Source organism: Gallus gallus, chromosome Z (genome assembly GCF_016699485.2).
Source record: "Gallus gallus isolate bGalGal1 chromosome Z, bGalGal1.mat.broiler.GRCg7b, whole genome shotgun sequence".
In the NCBI taxonomy this organism is placed as follows: domain Eukaryota; kingdom Metazoa; phylum Chordata; class Aves; order Galliformes; family Phasianidae; genus Gallus; species Gallus gallus.
Genome location: NC_052572.1, coordinates 9,774,339 through 9,789,379, shown reverse-complemented (window position 1 = coordinate 9,789,379; position 15,041 = coordinate 9,774,339). Strand labels below are relative to the sequence as shown.

The window sequence follows — 15,041 nt, the reverse complement described above, 5'->3', positions numbered from 1 at the left end:
GCGCGGCTCACCTGTCCGGACCGGGCGGCGGCAGACTTTGCCTCCAGCCTCTATAAAAGGTAACGGCGGCGTTGAGTCAGGGCTGCCTCCTCCCCCCTCCTGTTCCCATGTATGTGCGGCAGTCCCGACCAGCAGGCAGCCGCGGGCCGTCCCGCACGCCGCACTTGCTAGAGATGAACCGCACCGCGCTGCGGGTCTGCGTCCTGCTGCTGGCCGGGCTGGGCCGAGCCGCCGGCGGGCAGGAGCACGACCACAACGACGAGAACGCTCCGCACTCCGCGGAGAAAGGTGAGCGGGAGCGACCGGGCTGCACAGCGCTGGCTGTGGGGTGCGCTGTGCGTGGGGCACCCCGACAGACGGACTCCCTCCTCCCCCCCCCCCTCCCCCGATGGGGGCTTTGGGGTCTCGGATGCACGGGACAGTGCCATGCACGGGGCAGCCCAGTGCCGGCTTCGGGTTATCCCGATGCACGGTCCGATGCACGATTTTGGGGGTGCCGTCTCGCCGGGACTTGGGGCTGCAGTGCCCCCCGTTACGGAGCTCCGCGTCCCCCCGCGCCGCCCCGCACGCCGCTGCCTTTGTCCCGCTCCCGCCAACTCCTCACCCCCGCGGGGTCCGTGTCCCCGCCCCGCGCGCAGCCCCGCGCCCCGCTCCCGTCGGACGCCTCGCACCGCACCGCACCGCACCGCACCGGGGCTCGGGGCTCTCGGCCGCCCGCGGGGTCCGTGCAGCGGAGCAGGTGTGGGGCTGCCCCACGGCGGGCGGTGGGATGGAGGGAGCGTGGGAAGCGCGGCGCTGGGTGCTGTTGCGTCCCTCCCCCCACCCCACGCAGGGGGCTTTTAAGCTTTGGGGTCATTCTGGGAGAGATAATGCTCAGTCCCTGTGGTCTCGGGCCCTTTTCTCACCCCGGCATTCAGCAGGGGCTTGGGGATGGCGCGGTGTGTTGCTCGCCTGCGGCTGAGCACAGTGCAGGGATGTCCCCGTCCCATCTTTGCTTTGCCCATGGGTTTGCCTTTCCAGGCTCACAGTGTGCCTTCACTTTTCCCTGTGTCAAATACAGGCTGCTGCAAACTGCTGCTGTTACTGCAGTGATTCACATTTCTTACTAAGTCTTTGCTGGGCTGTGCGTGGGGTTTTGGGGATGCACTGCTCCTTGCCACAGAGATGGAGAAACTCCGCCGCAGGGTGGGAGGGAGCCAGCTGACACCGTCTGTGGGATGTGGATGGGGAGAGGATGTGGACGAGGAGCAGTAACCAGCCCCCAGTAAGGGTCTGGCTAGAGCCCTTGGGTTGGGGCCAGGCCCCATACACATTCCTGTCTCTTTCCCCCCCTCTCGGCTCCTGCACGGGCCAGGCTGGCAGCGCCCAGTGCATGCTGCAGCCTTCCATGAGGCTATCCATGAGATTTCCCAGCGTGGGAGCCTGAGGAACCTCCGGTATCTTTGTAGTAGTGCAGCCTATCTGTTCTCTCCCTCCTATTCAAACCCGTCCTGCTTTGTGTCCCCTTCTGCTCGTTGTTCCCCAATGCTCTCTTCCTCCATCTGAGCTCCTTCCTCTGTTGTAAACCCCTCATTCAACTCATTCCTCTGCTTCAAGCCTCAGTCTTTCCCCGGGATTTCCCCACTTTTATCCCATCCCTTGCTCCCTAATGCCCTGTAAATATTTTTCCTTTCCCTGGCACTCTTCAGGGCTATTTGAGTTCACAGGCAGCAGGAACACACCAGGGGCCATTCCTGCCCTGTGCCTCCCCCTACAAACTCTTGCTGCTCCATGGGATGCTGCCTGCCTCGTGGGGCCCCTCTGTTTCCCAGCAGCACAAAGAACAATCCCTGCGGCGACCTGAGCTCCGGTGTGGATTAAAGGCTGATCCCCATGGCTCGCTGTTGGCCGAAGTTAATAAACACAAAAGGGCTTTAGTGCAGCCAGGATCAGTGCCCTGTGGGCAGTGTGCACAGCGATGGCTGGGGCATGGCTGTGGATTTGGGTAGTCAAGAGGGGCTGTGCTTGTGGGATCGAGCTGGAGGCTGCTGTCTTCCTGTCCATGGGGTGCAGAGGCTCTTTGTACGGTTTGGCAGAGAATGCTGGCCATTCTCTGGACCCTGTACCAGCTGTGTGCCTGGGGAGCTGGCTGCAGGCAGCGTGAACACAGTGGCACATTCTGTACCTTGGTCGGGTTATTACTCGCAGGGCACAAGGTGCCTGGATGTGTGGTAGGCTGGGACTGGCTGCTGTGCTGCTCACTGCTTTGAGACATGGTGTATCTGTGTGTCCTGATCCCTTCTGGAACACCCCACGTTGCTCTGTTCTGTGGACTGACCTCCATCTGAGGATGGAGAGTGCAGACCCTCTGCTTTCTCTGGTATTGGCTCTTGCTCTGTACAAACAGCTTTGGGCGTGTAGTCTCTGCAGCTGTGGGGATGTTTCTGGGAGCAGCCTGCAGCTTGCTGCTTTTCCCCACTGCTAGCAGCAGCCGTGCTGCTCACAGGCCGCAGGACATGCAGAACAGCACACTGCTAATGGCAGCGCCCGCCCCGACTCAGCAGGGAGGTGTTGTTGGATGGTGTTGGACGTCAGGAAGAAAGCGAGCTGGCGGCAGCACTGGGATCCCAAGATGGAGAGAAGGAGAGGGAGCGAATACAGGGGGGAGAAAGCATTGAAAGGGGGAAGTGTGGCTGCTCTTGGGTGTGAAACACCCCCTGCTCAGGGGAGGGGTGGGCTTGGAGCAAGTTGGGACCAGAGGGACTCCACGTGGCCAAGCACAGCGCCTTTGTGCTGTCCGCAGTGGCAGCTGGCTCCTGCTGCTGCTCCTCTGTGCCCCACAGTATTTTCCTGCTGAGACTCTCCTTGCTTATACCTCCCAGCATGTTCATTGAAGCCCTATTGCAGCACTTTTTTCCTTACATGCACATTTTTGGGAGTACATTGCAACCCCTGCCAGGGCTGAGCGCGCCCAGAGGCAGGGCAGGACATGCAGGGAGCTGCAGCTGCGGCATCATCGCTTCTGTTGTGGCAGCAGTTCAGCAGCAATCAGAGGGAGAAGACGTGCTGCAGTGGGAAGCTGGGATGGAGGCTGGGATTGCATTTGGGCTGGGCAGGGCAGGGGGTTAACGTGCGTGCCGAAGGACTGTGGGATTGTGAATGCCCCCGTGTGGAAGCGACCGGAGTATTGCAGGGCTGAGAGCGGGACCACAATGTCAGGGGATGCCGCGCCGTAGCACCAGGGCATGCACCAAGGGACCCAGCTCCACGGGTGGGAGATGTGGACTCAGTGCTTGGGGATGTGTGCGTGGGAGGTCTATGCTTTCTTCATAGGCTGAGCCCCAGAGGGAAGCAGATAGCAGGGTGCTGGGGCAGACTGTGGCAGCTGAGACATGTGCAGTGTGCCCAGGCACTGTTTGCCAGCCCTGGGGTGCCGTGTGTTGCCTGTGCCAGACCACAAGACCTGTGCTGCAACTGAGGAACCATGCCTGAGAAAGCTGCTGGAATATCTCGCAGGAGTCTCAGCCCTGATGCGAGTCCTCCTCTTCATCCTTCTCACTGATGCCTTGCTGTTCCCTTTACATACACTTTTGAGAATGTCCCACACCTCAGTGAGTGGCTCCCTCGCATCATGCCTGAGCCTCTGAGGCACAGCAGAGATTATACAACAGCTTGGGTTGGAAGGAACCTTAAAGCCTACCCAGCCCCAACCCCCTGCCATGGACCTGTTGCTCTCCACAAGCTCAGGCTGCCCAGGGCCCCATCCAGCCCAGCCTGGAGTGCCCCTGGGGATGTGGCACCTGCAGCTTCTCTGGACTTCTCTGAGATGCTACCCATGGTGCTGGAGGGGCCTTGAGGGCCATTCTGATCCCTGTCCCCAAACATCCTTCAGCTGTGGCCACCCACTGCCTGGGGCTAGGAGGAGGGCAGGATCCTGCTGGGTTTGGGGCTGTGCACCGACTGCCTGGGCCTGGGAAAGTATGCCTTTTCCTTTCTCACCATGAGATGGAATCTGCTCCTATTAATAGCGAGTGGCTGTCAATGGCTGTTGTCAGTGGAGGCTTTGGGGACCAACATGGTGGCCCTCCTGCCTCCCAGCCACCCTGGCAGGCACTCACCCTAATGAGGGATAGGTGTATGGAGCTGGATGGTGCTTACAGGAGCTGATGGGAGCACAGTGGGAGCAGCTGGAAGAGCATGGCTGTTGCCACTCCGTGATGGGAGTGATATCTGTGGCTTATTTTCCATTATAATGGAAAATATTAAAAAAAAATAAAAATTTTCAATATAATGGAAAATAATTTTTAAAAAGCCCTGGAGTTTTCTCTCTGCATGGAGGAGGCAGTGCCCTTTGGGAGCATCTCTGGTTCTGGTGAAGGAGGAGGAGGAGGAAGAGGATGAGGAGGCAAAGACTGGGAGAGCACTGAGGCAAAGGGTGCATGGCTGTCGCAGGACCAGGTGTGCTGCATGGCAGAGGTGTGTTTGCAGCCAACCTTTCCCTTCCATTCATGTTCTTTTTTTTTTTTTTTTTTTCCCTTCTCCTTCTCAAGGTCCCAGTGACAGCCACTGGAGCTATGAAGGTAAATACACTGCAGTCGCTCCTGCTTTCCCCACCACCCATCAGACCCTGGGCTCCAGCCAGTCCTGGTTAATGATTACCAGGCAGCTGTGCACACTCAGTGTCTCACCCTTCCCTCCCCTCACCCTGCTGGTTCAGCAGTGACCGAGCCTGGGCACCCCCACTTGTGAGGCAGCCGTGGGATCCCCTGTGCCTCAGTGTGGGGGTCCCTGGGGCTGTGCCACCTGGGGCGGGCGCAGGCACGTCCCATGCCATGCTCACTGACAGGCTGTGCTGGGACTTTGCCCAGGGATCAGCTTGTGTCCTTGCCCTGTCTCCTGGAGCAGGGTGAGCAAGGGGACAGCCCCGGCTTGCAGAGGCTGCAGATGGTAGCACAGTGCTCACAGGGGGCTGTGCCCGCCAGCAGTGAGCGTGATGAGCTGCAGAGCTCCCCTGCCTGCCAAGTCCACTTGTAAATGATATTCTCGCACTCTTCCCAAACACCCCTAAAATAGGCTTTCCTGGCAGCTCGCCACGCTCAGAGCCCTTTTGTGATGCAGCCACAAGCGGTCATGTGGCAGCAGAGAATCACAGAATCATTAAGGGTTGGGAAAGACCTCAAAGATCATCAAGTCCAACCACTAACCCACCACTACCATGCCCACAGTGCTGCTCACGAGCTGACTTGGTAGAAACCAACCCTTTGTGCATGGTGCACGGCCCATTCCTTCCCCTGCACCCACCAAACCCCCAGGGTCCTGTCCCTGCCCGCTCTCACCGCTGCCCCTTCCCCATGCCAGACCCAGGGCAGTGGGCCAAGCACTTCCCAGCGTGCTCAGGCACCATGCAGTCACCCATCAACATCAACACGGAGACGACCATCTTCAGCCCCCAGCTGCGGCCCATCCAGCTCTCCGGCTACAGCCTGCCTGCCAGCCAGATGCTCGCACTGAAGAACAATGGGCACACAGGTGGGTGGGGAGCTTGCTATTCACTGCCGTTGGGTTTTGGCTCCAAGAATTTATTGTAATTCGCGTTTCCTTTAGAAGTACGTCCCTAATGCAGGTTGGCAGCCCTTGGTTCCTTTCCTACCTTTCACTCTTTTTCAAAAGTGAAACCATGGCCTTGTGTGAATTATCCTCCAAGGTACCCACCTCTCTTGTAGGACACGCTTCTTGAAGTCTATGCTTTGAGGTGCTATCTGAGGATCTTAAGACACTTTTTAAAGCCTTCTGCAGTTTTAGAAGGGCTTTTTTTTCTCTCTATCTGGCATGATGAGACTGATTGTAAAATAATGTGAACAGATTCTGTCCCGACTTTCCAGAAACCTCATTGCCTCCTCCCTGCAGCAGTGGATCCTGGCTGCCATCAGCTCCTTCCAGGAGCACCTCCAGCCCTGTACGTGCTGCCCAGGCTGGGACCTGCTGGTAGCGATGGCAGCTGAAGAACTCTCTGAGGGTGCAGCAGGACAGCCCCATGCCCTTATCCCTGGGAGCTGATCCGTGCGTGCAGCAAACCCAACAAGTCGGACTCGCTGCGCAGGGCATGCCCAGCACTCTATTTTATAGCCTTCTGTCCTAGCGTGCCTGCATAGCTCAACGGGCTGAGGTCAGTGGTTGCTATTTTAGACACCCTGGCATCTGGTGCTGCTTGGTGTTCGCAGAAGCACTTGTAGCATTTTCAAGAGGGGCCAGGGCTGAGGTAGTTTTTCATGCGCTGACCTCTGTGATCACTCAGTAAAGCCAGTACAAAGTTAAAAGTTGCAAGTCATCTAGAACAGCTCTACAGTTGCTCCTTCGTACACAATATATACGTTGAAAATGACTCAGATGAATGCTAGGAAAGCGCCGATTTAGATATACAAAAGAAACATAGGAGCGTATAAACGCGCAGGGAGGGAGCAGTGTCCCACTTCCTGTATTTGAGTTCTGTATCTCTGTGCCCTGTGGCACAGGAGAGGACAGATGACTCATCACAAACCTGCACCCTGGTGATGCGACTGAAACACTTCACCTACAGGGATGGGACGGCCTCTCCCAGGGTCCAGGGATGCTCGTGATGTTGGTGCTTGTCCCCATAGCTCAGCCCTTAGGTTATCCACACCGCTGTTCTGCTCGCCAGGTATCTGGGGCTCAGCTTTGCCTCAAACCACACCTAAAAGTAAAGGCAAAACCAAATACGTGTGCCCAATGTCCAAACAGACACTGCTCTAACTGCAGATTTCGTGTGACACCAGCCCCAGTGCTGGACAGGCCTGCAGGCTGCTCTGCTTGCTGCAGCAGTGATGCAGCTCTGTGCTCCCACAAGCATACATGGCTCTGCCAATCCCCTTATTCTCTATCCACGGCCTCTTTGTGTTATTCCTACATAGTGAATACATTTATTCACTGGGTGTCCCGCAGGCTGAACCCTGCTTCGTAGCATGGCTCTACCCACTGCCCTACCTTCAACCTCATTTAAGATCCAAAGCCACTTTTGTTTGTTGTCACCAACCTCCCCCAGCCCAAGGTGACTCCTTCCCTTCAGCCATTCTGCAGACTCTGCTTTACCGACCGTGCTCTCCCTCCCTCTGCAGTGGTCCTGAAGCTGCCTGAGTCCTTGGCTATCACGGGTGGCTATGCGCAGCAGTACCGCGCCGTGCAGCTGCATCTGCACTGGGGCTCGCCTTCGAATCCTGGCTCCGAGCACACCGTTGACCACAAGCGCTTTGCTGGGGAGGTGAGGAGCATTCTGTCCTGGTGCTGGGCTGGAGGCACGGGACCGTGAGCTGCACACGGCCAGCTTGGCCCGATTTCATCCCTTCTGGTACAGCTGCTGTCCTCCAGGGTGGGTCGTCGGCCCATATTCAGGGCAGGTCTTGGTGCTCACTGCTATGGCACCTTTATCCCACTTGACCAGCAGTGCGCCCCTAGTAGGGATGCTCAGCACAGCTGCATGCCTCCCCCAGAAAATGCTCTGTCCAAGGAAGTGAGCACCATCCAGGGGTGCCCATCCCACATCGAAGCTGTGTTTCCTTTCAGCTCCACGTGGTCCACTACAACACCAAGTATGAGAACTTTGAGGCAGCCGTGACCCAACCGGATGGGCTGGCAGTGCTGGGGGTCTTCCTGGAGGTGAGCAGCCCTTGAGCAAGGAGGGGAAGGAAGAACAACATGATCTGGGGGATGGAGAGGGGGACTGCAGGACACGGGGCCCTTTGCCAGCAGCCATTCCTCCCATCACTGCTGTGTTACAGGTTGGGCCAAGGGAGAACCCATATTACCAGCAGATACTCGAGCACCTGCGCAGCATCCAAGAGGAAGGTAACGCCCTGCTGGCACTGCAGAGGAAGGCTGTAGCAGCTGTTGGCCCTGTGCACAGGGGAAGCTTGCACAGCAGCAGTTCACCGCTGCCCCATTTCTCCTCCCAGATGGTGAAGTCTTTGTGCCCGGGTTCAACATTGCCGGCTTGCTGCCTGACAACCTGCACCTCTACTTCCACTACAACGGGTCCCTGACCACCCCGCCCTGCCTTGAGTCCGTCAAGTGGACTGTCTTCAACCAGACCGTGATGCTCTCCAAGGAACAGGTCTGTTGGCCAAGTGTGTGCTGGGGCTTGGCTCCTCGGGGCATCCCACATCCCACCCCACTCACACTGCTCTCCTCCCAGATGTCCGTACTGGTGAGCAGCCTGCAGACAGACGACAACCACCTCCTCATGAACAACTTTCGGCAGGACCAGAGCCTGCACAGGAGATGGGTTCTGGCAAGCTTTGAGCCCAGCTCCTCCCGGGATAGGCAGGTGCCTGCAGGTAAGGAGTCTGAGCATCCTGGGGGGGAGGAGTGAGGCCTCGGAGCTCTGCTTCCCTTGGGTTTGTGCATGGGTTGGCCCTGCTCCTGTCCTCAGTTTGTCCTCAGAGCACTTCCTAGCACTGGTGGTTTCCAGCTATGACTCGAAATTCCTGTTTGCCCTCAGGTGTGACTATCACTGCATCACTAAATTCGTGCCCTTTCTCAGTTCTCTGAGCTCACTCAGAGTTTTACTTTTTTGCTGTACAACATCCTGTTCCCTCTCCCTTTGGGTGGCATTTCCGAGGCCCTGTGTCATACTGAGTAACAGCACCAGTGCCTGGGGCAGTGCTGGGGCTTCCCCTGGCTGTGGGCTCCCATCGCCGCAGTGCCCGGGCAGCACCACGGGAATGCTTCACTGAAGTCCAGGAGATAAAATCTACCACATTTTCTTTGTCTAGAATCTCACTTATCAACGAAGGATATCGGGTTAGGCTGGCATGCTCTATCTTTGGTAAACCTGTTGGCTGCTTTATCGTGTTCACCATTTACCTCCAAGCCTTATACCACTTTCTGCAGACGCTGCTCCCTGGCATTGTAGAGGTGGGGGTGGATGTGCAAACACTGTTTTTTCTCTCCTATTTGCTATTTCTGTCAAAGCCCTGAGCTCACACAAAGCCCTTGCCCCCCCCCCAAGCAGCGGTGGGAGTGCTGCTGTTGTGGTGGTGGCTTCCTTGAACCATGGGACACTGCCACCGATAGTGCCACCCGGCACCACACAGAGAGGCACAGAGGCGATAATGCAGCTGTGCGCAAGCAGCACCACTGTGCTGGGTAAATATTTGCCTGGCACAGCCCCGGCCCAGCATTTAGGGCACGGACATGGAGTGGCCATCCCTATGCAGGGAGCAATGTGAGCAGCCTGGCTTTGGGGCCAACCTCTTGTCACTTCTGGCAGAACCCATAGTGGTGTTCCTCTCCTCTCTGGGCACCCCCTGACTGTGATGTGTCTCTTTCAGGTGGCAGCAGCTCAGTGACAGCAGGTAGGGGAGATGCTGGGGATGGGAAAGGGACGGGGAGTGTCTGATGGGGATGGGGGTTCTGGCAGTCTTGTGCTGAGCTGGGGGGCAGGAAGCCAGGAGGGATACTCTAGACCAACCCTGGTGTCCCTGCAGCATGTTCTCACACTAGTTCTTGTTTCTCAGCAGGACACACCAGCTCATTTCATGCAGGTAAGCATGTTGGCTGCTAGTTTTGTGTCAGCTGCCACGAGCCCAGCCCCATTCCCCCCACAACCAACCTTATATCGCTCCTGGGTTCACAGGGGATGTGCTTGCTGTGCTATTCGGAGTGCTCTTTGCCATCACAATGCTGGCTTTCCTGCTCTACGTCTACAAGAACCGCAGCCAGAATGCACGGTAAGCGATGGGAACACCAATGGTGGGCAGCAGTCCTCCCCTGCACACAGCTGCAGCGGAAAGCAGCACCCATTGCAGGGCAGCTGTTAGCAGGGCCCCCTCCTGCTCTAACCCCTCCTCTTCCCTCCTGCTCCAGGCTGGACTCACCCACCAAATCCAAGGTCATCTACACAGCGGCCACAGCTGAGAACACCGCCTGAGCCGCTCCCACCAAGCTGGGGGAGGACCTCCTGCAGCCACATGGACTGTTCACCTGGGACAGCACCTAGTCTGAGGGGATATTTTTGTTACAAAAAGGATAAAACCATTAAAAAAATAATAATAATAACATGATAAAAGCTTTCTGCTCTGCCAGCCACCTCTTGCAGAGGAAGCATCAGCCTCCATCCATACATGAGGCAGAGCTCCAGAGCAAGCAGTGCAGGACTCCTTGCACAGTCCCGCCCTGTCTTACATCGCTCTGGGACTTCTTCCTCCTATTATTTGTGCAAAGTGTTGGAAAAACATTGTAGTGCCGTGGAGAAATGCAGAGGTGATGGTGGCAGACCCACCGCTCCCGGCCAACCCCCACCCTGCTCCCCTCTGCAGCTGGAGCCAAGAGCAACGGGCTGGGCATGGAGCAGGAGGGAGCCTGTGAGCAGCCTCCACCCCAGTGCATCAGTCAGAGCTCCATACAGGAGCAGGAGGAAGGATGCTTGCATGGCCAGCGCACAACTTCTGCTCACCTCTGGTGCTTGTTTTATTGGTACAAAAGCCCACTGTGGACAAAACCGCCTCTCAGCCCTGAGCCCATTGGCAGTCCCTGTCCTGTAGCAGGTTAACAGGGAGGTACCTGCCTTAAAATCCCCTTTTGACTCAGGGAGAGGGTGGTGATCCCCGGAACAGCCCCAAGCCCCCCTCCCCAGACAGTGCCAGCACCAGCTGTGGCTCACCGCTCACCCCAAGCCCTTGACTACATGTCCACCAACAATGGTGGATGCCATCTGCCCCTGTTTCTCCTAATCATCCCCTTACCTTGCCATGCCAACCCCCACCCACCCACCCTGGGATGCTCGCTACAGTCCAGTGCTGGGGCTGCATCTCCCAGTGCAGTGAGTCGAGATGGAGAAAGTAGCACCACAACATTCAGTCCTGGCCCCAACAGCACCTCACAAAGCCACTTCCCAGGAGAGGAGGAGACATGGTGTCCCCTGTAGGCACAGGGGACCGCAGGGCATCTTCTGCACCAGGGGGAGAAGTGAGGGGGCTTCTTGGGCTCAGGCCTCTGGCAGTCCAAGGAAGAACTCTTCCCAGGTGATAGCTCGGGGCCAACAGAGCTGAGTCCCCCAGACTGAGCTGTCCCCAGAGGGGCAGAGGAGCAAGCCGGTCACAGCGCCGCTGCTGCAGCCGGATGGCAGCGTCTGTCCCTGCTGGGGCTGGCCAGGGTCCCCCATTCCAGGAGAAAATGTATTGCAGAAAAGGCGACGGCCAACCTTGCCGCTGACAGGGGAGGGCAGGGGCAGCGGGGGATGGGAACGTCTGCAGGGCCTCAGGATGCTGGCTGGGGGCTGGCTTCACTCTGTGCACCTGCAGGAAGCAAGCAAGGGGTCAGTATTCACCAAATTAACTTCCTCAGAGAGGCAACAACCCAACGACTGCCCCAAACCCTGGAGTCTCCTCCTTGTAGCAAAGGCCATCACCTTGCTTCAGCCTCCAAGACACCCTGCCCCACCTCAGGACACAGTAACCAAAGAAAACTCCATTTGGGTGACTTACAGAGCAGGAAGCGGCGCAGGTTCTGGACAGAGCCCCCCGACAGCATATAAGCCCAGACAGCAGCAATGGCCATCAGTACGTAGGAGGGCACCAGGCTGCCTACGTACAGCGGGTTGCAAAATGTCTGCAGAGAGAGGAGAAAGGGAAACGGTGAGCAGGATCCCTCATGGCCTAATTGTCACAGACAGTCACAGTGTCCCCCTCTTGGTTCACCCCAGTGCTCTGGGGAGGGGCTGGGACAGGTTAGGGACATGGCAGCACCATTATTCACAGCACCAGGAGTAGGGAAGCAGCTCCAGGGTTTGGTTAGTGATGGGAACAGGCCATGGGGAACTCTTCGTAGGGAGTTCTGGTCCCCAGAAACCAGCAGCTTTGCTAGTGCATGTAGCTGCTCCTCCACAGAGACAGGGACCAGCATACCCCACAGCCACCCCTGGTGGCAGCACCGAGCTCTGCTCCTGGCTACTCACCGACCCTGAAACCGCCAGGTGCATGACGACGACGGCCACGATCTCCCACCAGCGCCGGTTCTCACAGCCGTGGAAAAAGAGAATGCCCCAGAAGGTATGCAGGAAGATCAGCACCATGGTCATGAAGGCTGCCGGGAGAACAGTGGGGAGGCAATGGGGATTCGGTAGAGGTGCAAGGTCAGGGCTGGACAGGGTCACAGGGGACTGAGACATTGAGATGAGATCTGCAAGTGGCTACGATATGGCTATGGGTCTGCCACCCCTGTGATGAAGGCTCAAGGCACAATCCACAACCCTCACCTGAGGTCAGGAAATAGAGCTGCGAGTCCCCATGGATGCCCACGGTGCCAGGTCCCAGAGCGTCCGCCAGGAGGTTGATCATGGAGAAAGCGCCGCTCATGAGCCCAAAGCCCACACCAGCCACTGTCATGACACAGAGAGGCTGTGACACCCCAAGGTCACAATTCCTCCCACCCCAAGCACCTCCCAGACCCCAGGAGACCCAACCTCTTCTTCCCTGTGCTGCACTCACCATATGCCATTTGCTGGATGGAGATGGGGGAGCAGCCGTCCTCGCTGAGGGCCACCAGCCCCTCAATGGCCTTCCTGCAGGAGACAGTGTGATGGGGCACCACATGGCACTCTGGATGGATGGGACACAGGACTGGGGACTGTTCTGCACCAACCCACGCCTCTCATGACCGTGCAAGAAGGGTGCAGTTGTGCTGCTGGCAGGCACCTGGCCTTGTGCTAAATGACCCTGAGGTTGATTAATGAATCAACAGGCACTCTGCACATCACTGAGAACCATTTAGGACTCTGCTGACAGCTCCTGGAGTGTTGACCGAGGGCAGCGTGTGGCTGCCAAGCTGGCCACCACTGCAACAGCACCGCGGGGCCTCCTTGAATCTTTTTCCAGAGAGCAAGACAAGCACACACCAATGCTCAGACACGGGCCAGTGGGATGCTGCAGGAAGCAGCACCCCTGGTTGTGAACACAGTGCAAGCATCAGAGAGCTGAGACCTCAGCAGTTGTATTTTTTATAAGATGGTGAAAAAATGCGAGGAAGTGCAGAGAAAAAAGCTGACAGCTAGAAAAAAAACTCTATTTTGGGCGAGAAACTCAGACAGCTAAGCATCCTGAGTCCTACTGCGCAGCCAGGAGGGCAGCGGTGCTGGCACTGCCGTGGCTCTGCAGGGCAAAGCACGGATCTCTGCTACCCTCTGCCTGCCTGCCGCAGTGCTGCCGCGGGGAGCGGCATGAGCCCTCCTCCTCCTCCTCCTCCCTGCTGCTGCGGACACCTCGGGGCTGGGCCCAGACTTTGCCCTGTGCAGGCAGCAGTGTGCCACCTGCAACAGCCTGGGCTGGGGGAAGGCAATCTTGCACTCACAATACTTCTCCAGGTTGGGCAGACTGCGGTGCTGCAGAGCCCTAGAATCTCCTCCAGGCTCTTTCTGCTGATGCAAAGCTATTCCTGGGAAAGGCATAAGGCTTGCAACAAGGGCTGGTCCCTCACCCTTCTGCCTCCTCCATGCAGCAAAGCGGGAATCTTCTTGTCTCTGGCATCCCGCAGGCATTTGTCTGAGCTGCAGGAGCACCACCCACTCCAGTCACAAGAAGGGCGGGCAGAGAGGATGCTACAGAAGCTTAAAATCACAGCCAACCCACACAAAGATCAGGAAGACACCACCACGCACTCAGCCTCCAGCCCTGCAGACCTGGGGCTGCTCTTCACCACCACGCAGACATCCTCCACCTTAACCCATCTCTGCACAGTGGTTTTGGCCGTAAGAGCTTTTGCCTCATAAAACCCACTGACGGAGACCCCGAGCAGCAGGGTGATGTGGCACAGGGACACAGAGTGGCTTCTCCCACCACCAGGCTCACCGACACTACGTGCCCCCAGCCCGGAGCCAAGCAGGAGCCGCCCTTACCTGAGGAGCTTGTAGTAAAGGAAGCGGAACGCCTCCTGCAGCAACACAGAGAACATCACCCCGAAGATCAGGAGCCCCTTCTGCAGCGGCTCATCGTGCGGGTCGCTAGCCTTCACAGCAATGAACCAGATGAGGGAGGAGAGCAGCAGTGACACCAGCCAGAAGAACGCCCTGGGGAGGTGGGAGACAGCAGCAGCTGAGCTGTGCGGGCACCAGCACCGAGGCACGGTAGGGCTCAGTCCCTGCTGCATGAGGGCTAGCACCACTCCTGCAGTGCTGTTGGCTCCAGTGCTCCTACAGACCCCGTGCCATCGCTGCTAACAGATCCCTGCGTGCCACAGCTACAGGGCTACCAGCAGTGGTTGTGCAGACATTGGCACCAGTATGAGTGGTGGTACTGGTGGTGCTGTCATGCTCACAAGGCACCAGCACTCAGAATGGTGCTCAGGCACCAGAACCAGTACCAGTACTGTGCTGGTCCCTCACATGCATTGGTACCAGTGCCATTCTGGTGTCCTGGCACCACACCGGTGCTCCACCACCCCCACACCGGTAACAGAGCCGTAGTGGTGCTACGATGTCCCTGCACCGTACCAGCGCCGTAGCAGCACCCTACGTCCCCCACAGTGGTACCAATCCCATACTGGAGTCCCAGCACCAGAACCGGTGCCACACCCGTGCCCATGTCCCCCATAGGTACGGGTCCTGCAGTGATGTCACTGCACTGGTACCAGCCCCACGCCAGTGCCCCGACGTCCCCCCACCCCCGGTACCACTCCCGTCCCGGTGCCCCGCCGCTCCCGTACGGTACCGGTGCCGTAGCACCCTACCGGTGCCCCGACGTCGCCCACGGGCCCCAGCCCCACACTGACCCCGCGATGAGGATGATGATGCGGAGGGGGTCGCGGGCGATGGTGAAGAGGAAGAGGCTGAACGCGGGCCCGAAGGCGATGAAGGTACACCCGAAAAAAACGGCGAGCGTCATGGCGGCGGGGCGCGTGGTACGGGGTGGGGGCGGGGCTGCGGCGGGACGGGACGGGGCCGGACGGGGCCCAGCGGCGGCGGCGGCGGCGGCAGCGGCTGCTCCCGGCCCGCGCCCTTCCGGGGCCGCCCTGACGTCACACGCCGCTGCGCGCCACCGCCCCGGCCGGAAGAGGCG

General features: G+C 58.3%; 2 protein-coding genes across 2 annotated transcripts; one reads left to right on the top strand and one right to left on the bottom strand.

Moving 5' to 3' along the window:
- Nucleotides 1–81: 81 nt before the first annotated feature.
- CA9 (carbonic anhydrase 9) lies at nt 82–10,050 on the top strand. The gene is made up of 12 exons (XM_001233319.7): nt 82–288; nt 4,530–4,559; nt 5,338–5,508; nt 7,113–7,255; nt 7,558–7,650; nt 7,773–7,839; nt 7,947–8,104; nt 8,186–8,327; nt 9,324–9,347; nt 9,513–9,536; nt 9,629–9,722; nt 9,859–10,050. The coding sequence occupies exons 1-12, from the start codon at nt 108–110 to the stop codon at nt 9,920–9,922; spliced, it is 1,191 nt and encodes a 396-aa protein (XP_001233320.3). The 5' UTR covers nt 82–107; the 3' UTR covers nt 9,923–10,050.
- A 387-nt stretch (nt 10,051–10,437) lies between these two features.
- Nucleotides 10,438–15,030, bottom strand: APH1AL (gamma-secretase subunit APH-1A-like). Its single transcript, XM_001233301.7, has 7 exons — nt 14,755–15,030; nt 13,883–14,053; nt 12,480–12,553; nt 12,248–12,370; nt 11,948–12,075; nt 11,478–11,601; nt 10,438–11,288 (listed from the first exon to the last, which is right to left on the bottom strand). The coding sequence occupies exons 1-7, from the start codon at nt 14,865–14,867 to the stop codon at nt 11,251–11,253; spliced, it is 771 nt and encodes a 256-aa protein (XP_001233302.1). The 5' UTR covers nt 14,868–15,030; the 3' UTR covers nt 10,438–11,250.
- Nucleotides 15,031–15,041: the final 11 nt, after the last annotated feature.